Source organism: Bicyclus anynana, chromosome Z, assembly GCF_947172395.1.
Source record: "Bicyclus anynana chromosome Z, ilBicAnyn1.1, whole genome shotgun sequence".
NCBI lineage: Eukaryota > Metazoa > Arthropoda > Insecta > Lepidoptera > Nymphalidae > Bicyclus > Bicyclus anynana.
Window position 1 is genome coordinate 7,345,787 of NC_069110.1, and position 19,237 is coordinate 7,365,023.

Here is a 19,237-nt window from a genome sequence, read left to right on the forward strand (position 1 = left end):
AAAATAGAATCATTGTAGGTAAGGCCCCGATTATTTTGAAAAATAAATAAAAAACTTTAAATTGGACTGAAATGCAGCGTTCTTGTCTGTGGAATGCGTTTATTTTTTTAATTAATTTTTATTGAGTTGCGAATAGAGCGAGATTTGAAGACATGGGACATCCTTTACGGTAATACCTTTGCCCTTTCCTCATGTGAAAAAAATTAAATTAAAAAGCGAGAATTTAAAAAACAATTGGCGTGAATAATACACACTTGTTTTTTTTTCAGAAATTCATTGTAAATTTTGTGACCGTAACTTGAACAATAATTGTTATTGTTGTCTTCATATAGTGATAATGGTGATCCTAATTTGGAGATGGATGAAATTTTCAATCTGTTACCATCAAAGTCGAGACGCATTTACTTAAATACTTACCTACGATACCTACGAATACCTACGAAAAATTTAATAAGTGGAAAAAACAACAACGAATGGATTCACTTACGAAAGGAGTTTTTTAAACTATTATTTCCCACGTTTACCTCACATACTCATTATTCGTCTTTACAGTAGTCGGATACAATAAATCATTGAATATTGTATTAAACTATTTTATTTTCTCGCAATCGTAGTGAAAAGCAGAGTGTAACACGTGGGGCTAAACCCATTACAAACTCGGTTTCTATTTAGGCGGCCCTCGCCTTACGTCTCGGGCCCTAAAATCGGTCTTTTTAACCCCTTGTATAACAATCTACTATTTTAGATAGATAGATATAGATAGCGGCCCCTATTTATTTCTACTCTTTCTTGCCAAGGTTTTTTTGTTTTTAAAATATTTGAAAACATAAGACGCCATTTTCTTGAATAACATTAAAGATTACTGACGCGATTAAGATGCGACGCTTCCTATCATACTGATTCTAAGAATGTATTCGTTTTTTGTATCGATTTTGTATTTGGAATGATTGCATCACTGTTTCGTGCGCTCTATCTATTATTCTTTAATCTGTGACTAAAGGTAAGAAATAAGAAAACCAAGATATCTTTACAACATTTATTTAAGCAATTCGACGCTGCTTAATACATTAAAATACACTTCTTTAACTTACACGTACATAAATAATGTATGTATTTAAAATAAATAATAAAAAAAAAAAACAGCTGGAGATAAATTTCTACAAGCATGCAAAAACTACTACTTACTAAAAAAAAATTATATTTAAGTAACTAAGTGAAAAATTGGAATAAACAAAGTGGATTTATGGAAATTTTCTGTATGGTGGTATAAAATAGCACGACATGTATCCATCGGCCTGCCCAGTAAAATAACAATATTTGTAGCGGTTTTTAATATCAAATGCGATTATAAAAGGGTAAATGATGTTTGGCAGCAAGTAATCGTAAACTTCCGGTATTTCCTGTTTGGGACAAAATTTCTTCATTAATAACGCTGTTCGGAATAAAATTTATATGGTAAAATAAATAAATCAAGATATATTATATACTAGCTGACGCCGCGCGGTTTCACCGTGGTTCCCGTTCCCGTATGAATACGGGTATAATATATAGACTATAGCCTTCCTCGATAAATGGGCTATCTAACACTGAAAGAATTTTTCAAATCGGACCAGTAGTTCCTGAGATTAGCACGTTCAATCAAACAAACAAACAAACTCTTCAGCTTTATAATATTAGTATAGATACTAGCGGACGCCCGCGACTTCGTCCGCGTTAAAATCAATGTAAACTTTTAAGCCCTATTTCACCACTTTAGAGATCGAATTAAAAAAAATCATGAATCACATTATATTTCGAATTCATCAGATTAATTCCAAACCTTCATTAAATTGTATATTTAATTATATAACAATAGACCGACGGCATGCTTTTCCGACTTCAAAATTGTGAACAGAATGCGGTCCTCATATTACACACACTCAATAACGCCTGTTCTACGTGGTAAACTCACCGAATCCACAAGCCATTGTTCCATGGGTTTTATGACATGCAGATGACGGCCCACCTCAAGCGGCCATATACGAAACACCGACTGACGCACTTCAGTTTTGCGATCGTATTCCTCCTAATTAAAATAGAAAAACATATTTACTTTGTACATTTTCCATCTCACAGCTGCGTAGACCAATAGGCTACTCGCCTGCTGTATAAAACTAAGAAGATTTTTTCCATAGAGGCAGTTTAGATGCCTAGAAACTCTAATCACATTTTTATTTGTGAAAATAATCTCGTAATTGTAATATTTTTATAAAACAAAATTGTATTTTTATCACGTCACCGCAAACGGCAATCATAAACTGTGACGTTAATCGCTACAAGGCATCGGTTTGTGATTGGCGCTTGAGGTGACGTGTAATTTATACATCACTGCAAACGCCAATCACGCTGTTATCTCTATGAATGACGTCACTTGCTAATGTGTTGTGTTTCGGCGGCAGTGTTGTGTTTCGGCGGCAAAAATTTTACGTAGATATTTTTTCATTTATATTAATTTTTTTACTGGTTATTATTGATGGGACAAAATAAAATATAGCTTATAATACTTCCATAATTCAGTTTAAACACTGTTTACAAAAGAGGCAAGTAGCCTATTACAAAGGACCTGAATTACCGCTCTGTCAAAGATCAAGAATCAACGATTTAAGGCCACACGGTGCGGTGCGGCGCCGCAGTACGACGCCGCTGCGGCTAACTATCCACGGCCGAAGCCTATCACTTGGACCAATTCAGGACGCATCAATTGGTCCAGCCGGGGATCGAACCCAGGACCTCCGAATTGTAAATCCACCGCGCATACCACTGCGCCACGGAGGCCGTCTAAATTTACCACCCTACCGGCAACACGTACCGCCAAGCGATTTAGCGTTCTGGTACGATGCCGCGTAGAATTAGTCAGGTGTGTGGCTAGAATTAACTTGTACATCTTCCAAATAACTCCGCTTCCACCTTAATTTGCATCGTCACTTAAATCAAATCGTCAATCAGTCAAGGGCTTCCCCGCCCCCCTAGCTAAGTGGCACGGCGATTCTCTTTCAACGATCGCTATCGCTTCGAAAACTAGGAAAACCTATGGGAGTGACAGACCTTGATCACTTGACCACGTGAAAGAGAATTGACTTGCCACTTGGCTAGGGGAGCTGACGTCTTTCAATAAAAAAAAGAAATTCAAATTACCCGTATATTCGGTTCGGACTCATATTGATCCATTAACTCGGACGCGTTCCGTACGAACCACTCAAATACCTCCTGCGAGCGCCAGCGGTTATCCATGTACGTCACATAAAATTCGGCAAACTCTATCAATGTTTGGGACACACTGCAAAATGTAAGGGATATTTATTATTTACTAGCGGACGCCCGCAACTTCGTCCGCGTGAAACTCGATGTAAACTTTCAACTACCGTACCCTACCCTACTATGCCCCACCACTACCCCGTTTTTTAATTATTATTAATATGAACTTTATACAATAACAATAAAGCTCAAATTGACTACGTTTTAGTTAGAAAACATTTGTATGGGAAAAAGAAAAGCAATTTTTATGGTTTTTCGGCAATTATTCGAATTTTTCTCGCCATAAAAACCATCCTAGAACTTCAACGAAAATTTTAAAAAAAGAATTGGCCAAATTGGTCCAGGCGTTGTTGAGTTATGCGCTTACCAACGCATTTTGCGATTCATTTTTATATTATAGATATAAACCCACGTCTTACTAGACACGGGCATAAGTTAGTTATTTCTGCATATCGTCTCCAAAGAGTAAAAAATCTTTTGTAGGTTTGGGTGTACTCTTCTATAACAAGATCCCCAAGACTGTGGTGGACCTGCCAATGCATAGCTTTAAGCAATATGTTAAAAACATTTACTTAGTCGAGGTTACTACAATATTGATGAGTTCCATAAAGATACAAACGCTTGGAGGCCATTGGATCAGCTTCCATCTTCACACAAAAAGTAAGAAATTGTAATGTTATCATCAATTGTAAATTATAATGCTGTATGTTTTTTTTTTAAAGAGCAACTGTTGAGTTTCTTGCCGGTATCTTCTCAGCAGAACCTGCCTACCGAACCGGTGGTAGAATCTTTACAAATAGTCAACTGACGTGTGAAAAGTGCTTGTAAACTGAGCCTACTTGAAATAAATGATTTTTATTTGATTTGATTCTTACTTCATTAACCTCTCATAATAAAAGGACGCACAATCATGTAGAAAATGTCACTCAAAACTGGCCAATTACGCTTTGGCAGTTTTTGAATTATTAGTAAAGAAAATTATACCTTTAAATATAGTCCAACATTCAATAAAAATCCAAATTAAGAGCAAATTCAACTTTAAGGATTGAGGTTAAGGTTAAATTTGCAAATGCAACTACTTGAATTGAGTGCCAAGAAGTTGTGTTTAGCACTCGTTTGGAGACGTTTTTTATTTCAACTGTTTCATGACGTCACTACAAGAAATCCCACACAAATGGAGCGTTTAACAAACATATTAGTTAACAATTAGTTCGACGTTTAGTAAATCAAGGGTTTTAGTGACGTCACAAAATATACTACAGCGTTTTTAAACTTAGGAATTTTTTTAGAATTTAAACTGTCGTGAGTGTTATTCATATTAATTGATTATGAAACACGGCTAAAACTCACGTGATATTACGTCGGAGTATGCCCGACTAGTTTCGAAGCCATACGGCAGCTTGGATCGTGCCGCGATGCAAGAACCAGCTCATGACTAAGGGCCCCGTATGGGTTCGAAACTAGTCGGGCATACTCCGACGTAATATCACGTGAGTTTTAGCCGTGTTTCATAATCAATTATTAGGAAATTTTGAAAAAATTTGTGATATTTAAATTGAGTTTTAAAGAAATCCTTTACTTTTATTAATTGATATCGATATATTTCGGAGCCTTATCCCATGTACTACACGAAATTAATATTGTTTATATTAAAATTGATATTTGTCAACTACCCTATTGGCTATGACTTTTTTTCTCTTCAATAGATTATCTCTCGCATGATAAATTATCTCTCGCATGGACATTTGCGTTATAATATGACATATGTTATTAAGTGTTACTTACCCCTCTGTAGCAAGCGTATCGTACATAGGGTGATTACATATTGTTTCTATTCTTTCAGATGGTCTTCCATGTCGGCGGATCATTATTTTCGCTAGCAGCGGGAACAATAATAGTGCTTTTTTAAGTACGTCATCCGCCTTCTTTAAATCCTCTGTAAAGAAAAAGGAATAGGGATGATGACAGTTTTTAAATTGTATATAAATTAAGAGTATACTAATAGTAAAGCAATTTTGTAAAAGTAACAGGATATCTGCGATCATTACTTTCGGAGCTACAGGGATTTAAATATAAAATAAAAAAAATATTTTATATTTTGCGGCCTGAAAAACGCCCCATACAAAATGGTACGAATTAATGACGTCGTAGGTACATAATGATAGTTAGATTTGTATGGACCTTCAAACGAAATTACTAATATCTTTGTTATTTGTGCGTTTATGTTTATAGTTCATAAATTAAAAAATGTCACATTTAATGTAAGAAAGCTAAAGCTGTATGAATTTTCATCTAATTACGATAAAAAATTTTGAATTTTTATAATGTTATTAATTTTGCAAATATCCATACAATCTTTGCTTTTTATGTATAAATTAGTTAACATTGGAGAGACTTTCCTATAAGGAGGGAGGCCTGGTACTGTAGTAAGTTGGATAATCCTAGTAATGACGGCCTCCGTGGCGCAGTGGTATACGCGGTGGATTTACAAGACGGAGGTCCTGGGTTCGGTCCCAGACTGAGCCGATTGAGATTTTCTTAATTGGTCCAAGTATGGCTATGGAGGCTTCGGACGTGGCTAGTTACCACCCTACCGACAAAGACGTACCGCCAAACGATTTAGCGTTCCGGTACGATGTCGTGTAGAAACCAAAAGGGGTGTGGATTTTCATCCTCCTCCTAACAATTAGCCCGCTTCAATCTTAGATTGCATCATCACTTACCATCAGGTGAGATTGTAGTCGAGGGCTAACTTGTAAAGAATAAAATAATAATAATAATAAAAAATATTATAAACGCGAAAGTTTGTCTTGTAGTTTGGATGTTTGTTATTCTTTAACGATCAATTCGAAACGAAAACAAAATATCACTGCCACTTTGTGTAAAATGACGTAGTCAAGGTCATGCGTTGAAATAACTTTGCTATACTACAGCCTTTCTTGATGAGTACTGTTTACCAACAAATAAATTAGAAATGAAGGTAGAAAACGCATGTCATTTCATAACTTATTTATTTTAAACGATGTATGGTTTGTTTATAATATTATATAGAGGTAAAGTTTGTAAGTTTGTCACATTTTTTAAATGGGGTAGGATTAGGGTAGTGGTAGGAGATCGATACTGAAGCCTATTTTCTATTTTTTGTCTGTCTGTTTGCCTTTTTTTTGACCGGGCGTCACGCTGAAACTACATAATGAATTCAAATGATACTTAAGACGATTTGAGACCATAATACGTAGAAGGATAATAGAATACTTTTTGTCGCGAAAACGAAATGGGTGAAGTAGGGGTAGAAAGTTTGTACGGAAAGTCCTTAATTTTTCTAGGTACATTTGTAAATATAAAATTATAAGTGGACTATTTATTAGGTATAAGTTATAAAACTTGCAAAATAGTATGTGAAATAGGGGTTGAAAGTTGACATCGATTTTTACGCGGACGAAGTCACGAGCGTCCGCTAGTAATATATGAAATATATTAACCATATTTAATTGTTCTAAGCTTATTAATCAAATTTATTTTTATTAATTTAAGAACAAGTTAATTATAATTATTATTAGGTGTGAAATGACTAGTGATTTATACCTTCATTTTTAATTTGTTTGTTGGTAAACAGTACTCATCAAGAAAGGCTGTAGTATAAGTGATCACAGAGACGACAAAAACTAATCAAAAACGATGTCGTGGTTCATTATAACAATGATACTTGACTCCTAAAAGGACGACCGGTCGCCCATCGTATCCGTTACGTGACATGTAAAAAAATATAGAGTAAACTAAGGGCAATAGGCGAGCACAGTATCATGATCCGCGCGATAGAGGAATATAAAGATTTTTTTAAATGGCTCACAACGGTAGATTAAAACCGCATTCCCTGACTGTCGGTTTCTTCAACGCAGACGGGCTTTTCGATAAAATACTCGCGGGCAACAATGGTTAAAGAATAAAAAGCAGATAGAGCGCACAGCAAACGGCACTGATGCGACGCCTCATGTCGTACTGACTCGAGAATGTATTCGTTTTTTATTTTTGTATTTTGAGCGGCAACGACACCGTCGTGTTCCGTATGCTCTATCTGCCTATTATTGATTAATCTGAGAAATAAACAATTTACTTACCTTTATTTTTCATTGCCACATGATAGTGTGCCAGTGCATATGAGAACTCAATATTCAACAGTTTAAAATCACGCGTGCCGGTACATCTCCGAATCAACAGTCCTGCGTCTACTGTTTCTATCAGCCAATTATACTCTTTTCCGAAAATTGCAAATTTATCAATTATTATGACAACAGCCAACGGATCCGCCGGATCTAGGTTAAGCATGATCTTGGCCACTTCTAAGGCTGTTTGATGGAATCCACGGATGCTCAGAGCGTGACTGTATAGTAAGAATGCAATATGAAATATTACATTCTCTGTGTAAATGAATTCCAGTCGGTGCTGCTTCTGTAAATAATACATAAGTATGTATAATTTTACAATTTATGTTTCACTATGGTTAAGCCTAATTTCAATGTGTATTTTGTAGAATAATAAAGAAATAATGTTAGCAAAGCTCGTGTGACGAACCACGTCCGGGGAAGTAGTTACACGTACCTACCTGAGACGTAACATCGACATTTCAGGTTAATGGCAGGCAAATTATCTTCAAAAGACGAGTATATAAAAGCGAAATGTCACTCAACACGTAATCTCTATAACCGCTTGACATAGAACGATGAAATTTGGCAGGGCGGTTAGTTTAAAGTTAGTAGACATACGCTAAAAAAGGGTTTTGCGATAAGACCGGATTAAGGTCTAAGGGCGGACGAAGTCGCGGGCTTCCGCTAGTTAGGTATAAACCCCAACAAGTTAAACCAAAAAAGGGCGATCATCTCGCAGGTCACAATTATAAATTAAACTGTTAGACGTATGCTCCATAGGTGCCCGGTCGAATAATGGCGTCAAAAGAGGTCGGCCACTTTCATACAAGACTAGCTGACGCCGCGCGCTTTCACCCGCGTAGTTCATGTTCCCGTAGGAGTATGGGGATAATATATAGCCTATAGCCTTCCTCGATTAATGGGCTATCTAAGACTGAAACAATTTTTCAAATCGAACCAGTAGTTCCTGAGATTTGCGCGTTCAAGCAAACAATCAAACTTTTTAGTATATAGTTTATTAGTATAGATGTGACCAGACCAAGTGCAAATCATATATAATCGACCTTTTTACTTTTAAAGCCGGAGAATACTTATGTAATTCAATTTTAATTCATCTATTGTAGAGTTTTAAATTGAAAACTAACACAATTACTCAAGAGAGTCTGTTTCTTGTCATTTTTTTATTCAATTCAAATTAGCTCCATTTAACAATGTTATTTTTTTAACAATAAATAAATTACTTATCTGTGGTGTGTTTCATCTATGGCGTGGAGGGTAACTAAGGAGTCGCTCTCGCTACTAGCATGCAAGGATTTTATATACAAACTGGATAGCTTACTGGAAAAATGTGTGATTCGAAATTGAACTTTATTAATAAGTTTATTAAAACTATTTTAATTTGGACTTTAAAGAGTGGCAAATCCGACCTGACAAGGAAGCTCGAGGAGATGCGGTGTCTCGTTCTTTCATATTGTCAGCCTTAAAAATGTTTTTTCTGCATTAAAAACTTTTCGTAAGAAATCATCTTAATACACATGTTTTATTGCTTATTTATAATTAATTTAAGTTAACATTGCAATGTTTCAAAATATTTTGTTTCATATAATCAAAATAATTAAAAGAAAACATTGTTATTTAACATTATTTTTTCCACTGTCATTTCTCTGTCAATTTGTTAACTGTCATAGCGTTTGTCATATGCATTTTAATAATATATATCTATAAATGTTCCGCTCATTCCGCTGTTTTAATGAAATGTATTACATATTATATGTAAATATTTTATCTCTTATATTGCATGTAACATTATAATTTTTAGCAATGCCCTGACAGGGCCCCATGTATCATGCATGCTAAGCTTATAAGTGCATGGATGCTAAGTAAATAAATAAATACTAAAATCAATTCTAAATACTAGTATATGTCACCCTATTAGAGAAAGACACCAGCGTTCTACTACCTTGGCTTGGCTCGTTTTTACACCGCGCGTCGGGAGTTCGCAGTCCAGTTAGTCTAAAGTATATAGTCCATGCTACTAGCGTATATAATGTGAGACGAAAATGCCATATACATGATAGCTATTTATGTTAAACTAGTACTACGGGTCTTACAGCCAGTTATACTGCAATTCAGCATAACTGCACATTTTTATTAAATAATATTTTTTGAAACTGTAACGTTGAAGAGCAAAAAACTCTTCAGAGTTTTCTCAAACAAAACTCAATACACGAAAAAATTGTCTGCCAACAATAACATTGAGGGCATACAAAAAACCCCCACACGCTCTAGCAATTATTTTTTTAACAGCAAATCTATGTACTCGTATTTTTATCTATGAATGATCTAACACAGATTGAAAAGACTTTACAGTGATAATTGAGTATTTCTCGTAATGTGTTTGTCACATGTCTGCGTGTGGTTTAAGGCATAAAAAGGCAAGAACCCTAAGACCCCCAGCTTGAAAAAATAAAGGCAAGGATTTTAAGGACATTTTAAAATAAATATAATTGAATTAATCCGCATTAAAAAATGGTCATTGTTGTAATTGAATTCTCTAACAATGAACTTTTTATTCACGTAGTTTATTTAGTCAACAAAAAATTATTACCAAGTTAAATGTGACCGACCTTCTATCGTACGCGATTGTAAAGGCGAAATTTATATTTGTCTGATGTGTCGTGTCGTGAAGCATCAGAACAGAATCTTTTTTTTTCTGATTGTGTAAGTGCGTTAGGTTCCTTATGGGACCTCAGCGGCGTTACCGGAGGGTTTAGGCGAGCGCAGAAGCATCGCCTGATGGGGCCCGGAGGCAGAAGCAAGCGTCTTCTCTGAGACTCGGACCTTAGAGGACCTCATTGGGTTGTTGTCGAACACACTCCTAATACAGTTATCCTCGACTACTGGGAGGAGAATGGAAATATTGGTCATATTTAAAAGATATATCAAATATTCTTTTTTTTCTCCTTTCTCTTATACTGCTACTCGGCAATCTGTCATTCAACAATCAGCCGTTCATCTGTTGGCTAGAAGTTATGGGTCATCAGAAGGAGTAAGTCCATTAACGAATCTCCTATTATGCTGTATTCTAGCTATTTGTCTTGGCTAGAATATTATATCAAACATTCTTTAAAAAAAAATTGGACCAATATCTTAGCATTCTATGGATTCACCATCCAGGTGCCGGGTACATTGTGTGACAGAGAGAAAAACTCAGGGACCCTGGACTTGTGACCAGTGGACGTAGGGTTAAGGCATTCCTTGACAGTAAACTAGCACTCAACTTCGCAGTGTGAAATTATAGTTAAATTATTCTATAATAAAATAATGATGACAAGTCTATATTCTGTTCATTTTAGTTTAATTGATCTTAGAGGACTGTAACGACAGGGACTGGGCTTAGAGGGCCGTTCGGGAAGGGTGTTTTGACCTGAGTGTATCAGTCCGGGCGTCCCCGAGATCGTGAGTAAAAAAGCCCACGTCTGATCGCCCAAATCGGAATCATACACTTTATATACAACGTTTACACTTATGTGTTGTAACATGCCCAGTTGGCTTCTGATGTGCCGCATACAAAATGTATGATACCGATTCTGTTCTGATGCGTCACGACACGACACGTCAGACAAATATAATTCCGCCATAATGCATCAACGTGTTGCTATCGCTCGACGTACGTCGCTAACTTATACTCGTAGGCCGCGTACTATCCCTTGAAGGATGAAGGGTGTGATTTTTGCGTATCCTGCGAGTTAATGCACTGTTCATAGGCGATGCCACTTACCGTCAGGTAGGACCATCAGATTGAGCAGTGCACTATAACTAAAAAAAAAATTAAAATTAAATAATTGAAAAGTCCCTGAATTACAGTAATTCATAAATAAAAAAAAACAGTCAAGTATGTATCTGGCCACTAGGATCCACGGACTGCCGCGAGGCGCAGTTTAGTGAACCTGCTTTATGCATCCACAGCCGTGGATTCGGGTATTTATTTATTCATAACTAGCTGACGCCGCGCGGTTTCACCCCCGTGGCTCCCGTTCCCATGATAATACGGGATAATATATAATTCAATATTCATTTATTTCAATTAGGCTTAGTTTACAAGCACTTTTGAAAGGTCAAGATTATGTCATAATTTAATTTAATCTGATGGTGGTAATAATAGTCGAAAACTTAAAATAAAAGTTACGAGGGTTCCAAACGCGCCTTGGTCCGAGAAGAGCCCACAACAGACTCAGCCAAGGTTTTTTTTTGTTTGCCACCATTTTACAAACTTATTCAAAAGTAAACACTCAGTCGTATATTACAGTTTAATACTAAGCTTTTTTATCATTAATATAATCATTAACAGTATTATAAGCCTTTCCCATAAGCTTGCGTTTAATAAACACTTTGAACTTTTTGAGAGACATTCCAATAGCTTCATGCTTATCCTAGAGCCTATATCATATATATAGCCTTCCTCTACAAATGAGCTTTCTAAAACCAAAAATTTTTCAAATCGGGCCTACAGTTCCTGAGATTAGCGCGTTCAAACAAACAAACAAACTCTTCAGCTTTATGATATTAGTATAGATTTATCCCAAAAGTGTATAAAACGCACAGCACAGCATGTCGTCGACGTGAACCCATAAGATATGTTATTTTAAATCAGAAACCTTTTGGTGCAGGGACAAAATATTTATATTGTTTTTTATGTAATGATAGTTTGTTTATACATTAATGTAAAACCAAGCATAACTTTATATGGAGTGATTCGATTTTGATAATTTCTTTTTTTTTTAAGAAAGAGTAGATATATTTTGAAGTTGCTCCTATATAAATTTGGGGAACAATTCCAACCCTCATGAATATAGTGGTACGTTCAAAGTGATCAGTAGATAAAAATATTATAATATCTTTTTAAAACACATTTGCAAAGTATATCTTGTTTCAATAGTCACACCAAAAGAATTTTTCAAATCGGGCCAGCAGTTTCTGAGATTAGCGCGTTCAAACAAACAAACAAACTCTTCAGCTTTATAATATTAGTATAGATTTATCCCAAAAGTGTATAAAACGCACAGCATAGCTGTGACGTGAACCCATAAGATTGTCCCTACCAAAAATGCCCAACGTGGGTAAAGAAGCTTTTTCACTTCAAAAAGATTAGTAAACTAAGTTGAAAAATAAAACTTACGCTGAGAATGTTGAAGTCTGGGTGTGCCCTATACTGCAAATGGCAAATAATACGCTCTATAGTATCCCAAGCAGAATCATATGATTGCTCTCCGCAAAGTTGGACGAAAGCCTGAAAAAAATGTCGAAAATAATTAAAAATAATAGCTTGTTTTCAGAATATGAATCCGCTTTTCACTACGTTCCTATCAATGTCGGTTCCGTTCATAGTTAATCAGGGTCTGTAGCCATGTGGCACGGCGATTCTCTTTCTACAAACGCTAACGCTTCGATAATTGAAAAATGTATGATATTTGCTATCGACAAGTCTCGTGATCAAGTTGTCAATCGGATCTGTCGTTCCCATACATGTTGTTAGTTTTCGAAGCGTTAGCGTTTATAGAAAGAGAATCGACGTGTCACTTGGCTAAGGCTCCTGTTCTGGGAATAGGCCAGCAGGACCCTTCGAACTTGCTATCAACAAAACTCCATAATTGGCTAGATACACCTTTGTTGATAATTATGCAGCTGTAAGTATACCTAATTAGATACTTGTACTAATAAATATACTAGTAGGTAAATATATCTACAAGTATACTTATAATAATATTAATATGAGCCGTGATAGCCCTGTTGATTCATATCCTTTGCCTCCGATTCCGGAAGGTGTGGGTTCGTATCCGATCCGGAACATGCACTTCCAACTTTTCAGTTGTGTTCATTTTAAGAAATTAAATATCACGTGTCTCGAACAGTCTTTTTTTTATTCTTTACAATTTAGCCCTTGACTACAATCTCACCTGATGGTAAGTGATGATGTAATCTAAGATGGAAGCGGACTAACTTGTTAGGAGGAGGATGAAAATCCACACCCCTTCGGTTTCTACACGACATCATACCGGAACCTTAAATCGCCTGGCGGTACATTTTTGTCGGTAGGGTGGTAACTAGCCACGGCCGAAGCCTCCCAGCGGCTAGACCTGGACCAATTAAGAAAAACTCATTCGGCCTAGCCGGAGATCGAACCCAGGACCTCCAGCGCGCATACCACTGCGCCGCGGAGGCCGTCAAAAACATCAAAAGGAAATATATAAACATTTAATTCTTTAATTTTAATAATTTTCACAATAAATTACAACAATTTATCTGTAACAGAAACACAAAAATATTAATTTACTTTATTAGTAATACTGGTTGTTCTTGGTGCATTTCCCTAAAATGTTCTCACTTCGCTATCTGTGTAAAAATGACAAGCGTCAAAACATCATCTTATTATGTTTATGCAAAGAACAACAACAATGATGCAAATTCATTTTCAGAAAGTGTGGTCAAAGTTTCCTCGCAAATGTGTTATAAAACGTCGTATGACATACGTGCGCTTTGACAATTATAGCCTCTGCTTCCTTTCCTTGGCAATATCGCCTCGGCTGTTTTTTCGACTTACCGCACTTATATCATAATGTACTATTTTCTTATTAGTTTCCTGCATATGTTTGTATTAAACTTAGGTTATTAAAATGGGTTGATAATGATGACCTAATAGCAGATATTTAATTTCTAATAATTAGCTATAAATAGCAATAAGCATAATATATACTAACCAACAGCATAGCCTCAATGTGCATTTCTTCAGTATACTCTTCAAAGTAGTCTGAGAACATACTGCAAATAAATATTGTACTTTCATTTTATGTCAAATGTCAATACATAATGGTACAAAAGGAACGCTTCGGGCGCAAACACCATAGTCAGAAAAAGTATACATTTAGTAGCATTCGTTGCAATCTCTCAAAAAGAGAACAACATAATTAAAAATTTGTAATGATACGAAACAAAGCAATTCGATATTCAGTGTCCCTTTGCATGTCATGTATGACATTAGTCATTCAATAATATATAATCAAGCTCAATGACGTTAGAAGAAACAAGAGATAGATAGGCTATACACGGACAGCAAATGGCACGTCATAACTATGCTAATTAGCAAACCTGATCTCAGTCGCCGCACTGACATCGTGTCGTCGACAACGCCGCTGAAATGATTTTTGTGTGCCAGTTGTAAACATCGAATGTGGTTTATATAACCTATCTACCACATTATTTTTATTCTAACATCATTGATTAAGCTTATATTAAAAAAAATAATTAAATGTAATAGTGTACGTAAGGTATATGTGTAAGCTCAATATTACAGCCTCAACTTGTTACAAATTAGATATACCTAATTAACTAGCGGTTAGCAATAAATATATGGTGAAAAAGTGGTTCAGTGTAGTTTATTGTGATGTGAAAGAAACGCCAATCATTGATCTATATATAACTCGTGCGCATTAACCTGACAAACAAACACCAATACAAATAACATTCGAGCCAGGTGTCAAGTTAATCCGCACAGCAAGTAAGTTGAACCAAAATGACAGTTGTCAAAAAATATAATAATGTTAAAATGTTTTGAAAGGGTGGGCATTTTTGTATCGAAGCTGACCCAGGGTAATGTAATTGACACCTAATAAGCTCTAGGCAAATTTGTTCGTAACACTCCCGATGGTCCGCGCGGGCCGGGAGGGGGTATGACCTCACACCCACGCAGTATCCAACACGACTTTATATTCTATCCTTGCATTTTAAAATACGTAATCCTAATGCTAAGACTCTCGATATCGATGAGATATTGCAACTGGCACTCTGCACTTCACTAGTAAGCTACTACATGATATTAATTATTAATGAATAAGTTTTGACTGGGTCATAATATATGGATGCGATATATGGGACACAATTTAAGATCTAGTTACAAAATAAATATGTTTTCCTCCGAACATAATTATATTAGAAAACATGCTTCTTAGACATTTTTAATTAATTTTCCATTAATCCGAGGTTCCAGTATGTAATTTTTTACATTCTGAACACACAATTCGATATTGTTGACATCATTTATTTATTATATGTTTAAATAACTTTCGTTATTTAATAAGCGACTTAATGAAATTAAGACAATTATGCACATTTGCCCGCTTCAGTTTTGAAGCCCTACCTGGATACCTGTAGTATAAAATATCGTTGTAGGTACCTACCTATTTAATATTTTTTTATGATCCAGTGGTTACTCTATGTCGCTTCGGGTTAAGAGATCCTGACTTGGAAGCCCTGAGTTTATCAGTGGTATAAATAAAAATTGATATCATTGACTTATAATAAAAGAATGCACAACCATGTATAAAATATAAAAACGGGCCAATTTTGCTTTGACAGTTTTAGAATATAATCCAATATTCAATAAATTCCCAAATTCAGAGCAAATTTAACCTTGACATTAGTGCCAAGAAGTTGTGTTTGGCACTTATTGAGTGGGGATGTTTTTTGGTCGCTGATTGTGCATCCACTTTTTAATAGGGGATCGATGGTGAATATAAAATTGATATATTTACGTCGGATCCTCATAAAGTGCGTTGCGGTACGCGTCTCTTAGAAACTCGGCATGCATTTGTTGATATTGTTTGGTGTGGTTGTATACGAAGTATGTGATACCCTCCGAACGTTTTGCGATCGTCATATAAATGCCTGCAAGAAAAACATATATTACAAGAATAACATATACACTAAAATTTAAAGCTCGCATACAAGGTATATCGAGTGGTGCCAGGAATGCGACATAAAATGAATAGGTAGCAGGGGCGATGGGTCCTAAAAGTACGATTCCTGTCGGGTTACCTTTTAAAAATCCATACATATATATTCATTACTATAATGTATTTCGTACGCTCGAAATAGGTACTAATATTACAACATCAGTTCTACAATCTGTACTACAAACGCAGCTAAAAAGAAGAACATATTAATAATATCTATAAGAACTTACTCGTACATATATGAAACTCGCTTGGTCATTCAGACTAAAAAACACATGAACGGGTTACTTACTAGAAAATGTCAGCCTTCGCTACTGATAGGTAGGTCAGGTACACGATCGCTATAGCTTGCCAAGTTCGTTAATGACACTCCCATGATATGCGGGCGACGGGGGAATGACTGCGCGGGTGTGAAGTCTAGTGCGCGGATATGAAGTCGTGCGCGCGGGGCGTCGGGAGTGTTACGAACGAATTTGCCAAGCTATAACATCGGATTAAAATATGTTAATGTACTTATTACTTCTTGTATTCTTTCACAATAAAAGAAAACATAAAAAGAAAACAAATTAATTTAAATATTGTATGAATTTAATTTATTTACAAAAGTAAATAATGTAAAAAATGTATGTACAACATCCTTTATAATGTGTGTGTAGTGATCTGAAGGTAAAAGCGGCAACATGACTGCTGTTTTAGATTTAGCGATATTATAACCCTACTAATATTATAAACGCGAAAGTTTATTTGGACGTTTGTTACTCTTTTTTTTTTATTCCTTTTTTTTATTCTTTACAAGTTAGCCCTTGACTACAATCTCACCTGATGGAAAGTGATGATGCAGTCTAAGATGGAATCGGGCTAATTTGTTCGGAGGAGGATGAAAATCCACACCCCTATCGGTTTCTACACGGCATCGTACCGGAACGCTAAATCGCTTGGCGGTACGTCTTTGCCGGTAGGGTGGTAACTAGCCACGGCCGAAGCCTCCCACCAGCCAGACCTGGACAAATTAAGAAAATCTCAATTTGCCCAGCCGGGGATCGAACCCAGGACCTCCGTTTTGTAAATCCACCGCGCATACCACTGCGCCACGGAGGCCGTCAAAAAGAGCTCTTTAACGCCGCAACTACTGAACCGATTTGAAATGGAAATACAATTTACTCTATCTGTTGCAACTAGAAAGATGACATTTGGTCATAGTATATATTTAATATACGTCTATAAAGTGGTAAAAAGAAAATTAGAAAAAAATGTTTTTGGGTTTCCTTCCCTACATGCCAAGTTAGTATGAATTTTTATCGTATATCCTAGTGTGAGGTATCGTTATCGGTATTTTTGTGCATTACATAAGGGATTAAAGTGGTAACATAATCTACGGAACCCTACCCGTCTACGGCCGGTTTTTTATTTGTTCACGGAGTGTGGAGGTAATACCTAGATGGCATCACCAAAATAAATATATGAATACGACCAATCGTTCAAGATCATTGACCGTAGTGTCAGCCTAACTTAAATCCACCCTTCAAAAACAACACGCTTTTTTATTGATCACTTCCTATTTTACTACAATTTACAAAGTATTTTATTTGTTTATATAAAAAATTATATTTACTATCACAAAACTAAATGGAAACACAAATTTGGCAAATGTTTACGTACCGCGCCGCTGTAGGTATTTATTTAAAAAATACGGCCGAGTCGGAATACTCTATATATCTTTACTCTGGCTCAACTATATTTGCCCAAATTGTCAACGTCGCAATTTTTGTTTGTTTACTTTAAAGCAGTGGAGTGGTGTTGAGGCGGCAATGGGGATGATGACTAGGTTTGAATATATTGATTTTTATGACACACTCGGGTAAATAGGGTTCATGTTAACTAATTTATACATAAAAAGCAAAGATTGTCTGGATATTTGCAAAATAAATGAGTTTATAAAATTTCAAAATCTATTGAAAATATTTTATCGTAATTAGATGAAAATTCATACAGTTTTAACTTCCTTACATTAAAAGTGACATTTTTTAATATTTGAACCATAAACATAAACGCACAAATAACAAAGATATTAGTAATTTTGTTTGAACGCGCATTAACTTACGACGTCATTAGTTCGTGCCATTTTGTATGGGGCGATTTTCAGGAATCCGCGGCAACGCCGCAAATATGACTCTTTAAATCCCTGTAGCTCCGAAAGTAATGATCGCAGATACCCTGTTGCTTTTACAAAATTGCTTTACTATTAGTATACTCTTAATTTATATACAATTTAAAAAACTGTCATCATCCCTATTTTTGGTAGATAATAAAGTTTTAGTATAAAACTCCTATTTATATTATCGTAATAACGTTACATAATATTTAATAAAGTTTGGCGTACATACTAGTCTGTCAAGTTCGTCGATAACACTCCCATGATATGCGGAAGTCTGCGCGGGTGTGAAATCGTGCGTGCCGGAAGTGACGTGCATCAGTCGTAGGTTTTACGGAGTGTTACGAACGAAGTTGCCAAGCTATACCTAACACGATACCTTATATGTGATTTAAATTAATGTCATAGATATTCCTGTCACCACTATATAATATTCAATAAACTTACCTTTGCAAGTAGTATTTACTTTAGCAATTTCAGTGATCTGATGCTTTACAATCGTTTTTTGGTTTCTGGGTATTCTCCTAAAACAAATTATGTCAACATTGAACATTTATAATTATTAGTGATTAAACGAAGTAACTCATTTGAGGAATGAAACTGTAGGAGGACGTTTTAGAAGCTTTTCACTGTGCAGTCAACGGTGGACATACTTATATGTAAACTATTTTGTCAAAGCATAGCCTGCAGATGTAGAAAATATATAGTTTTCATAATCATAACATCATATATATATATATATATATATATATATATATATATATATATGTATGTATAATCATAATCATCATAATTCACCAATTTCAATATCGTCATGTATGTCATTACGCACATGTGCCGTAATGTAATGCAAAATG

The 19,237-nt window shown here is 35.6% G+C and overlaps 1 protein-coding gene across 1 annotated transcript in view; it reads right to left on the reverse strand.

Annotated features, from left to right (window-relative positions):
• The window catches only part of LOC112053030 (uncharacterized), a 71,325-nt gene that overhangs the window by 42,403 nt on the left and 9,685 nt on the right, over positions 1–19,237 (reverse strand). The window contains exons 5-13 of the mRNA XM_052890736.1: positions 18,828–18,904; positions 16,028–16,160; positions 14,198–14,258; positions 12,619–12,729; positions 7,413–7,743; positions 5,080–5,230; positions 3,175–3,316; positions 1,952–2,065; positions 1,254–1,400 (exon numbers count right to left, since the gene is read on the reverse strand). Coding sequence (XP_052746696.1) covers positions 1,254–1,400; positions 1,952–2,065; positions 3,175–3,316; positions 5,080–5,230; positions 7,413–7,743; positions 12,619–12,729; positions 14,198–14,258; positions 16,028–16,160; positions 18,828–18,904 — 1,267 coding nt within the window. The remainder of the gene's footprint in view (positions 1–1,253; positions 1,401–1,951; positions 2,066–3,174; positions 3,317–5,079; positions 5,231–7,412; positions 7,744–12,618; positions 12,730–14,197; positions 14,259–16,027; positions 16,161–18,827; positions 18,905–19,237) is intronic.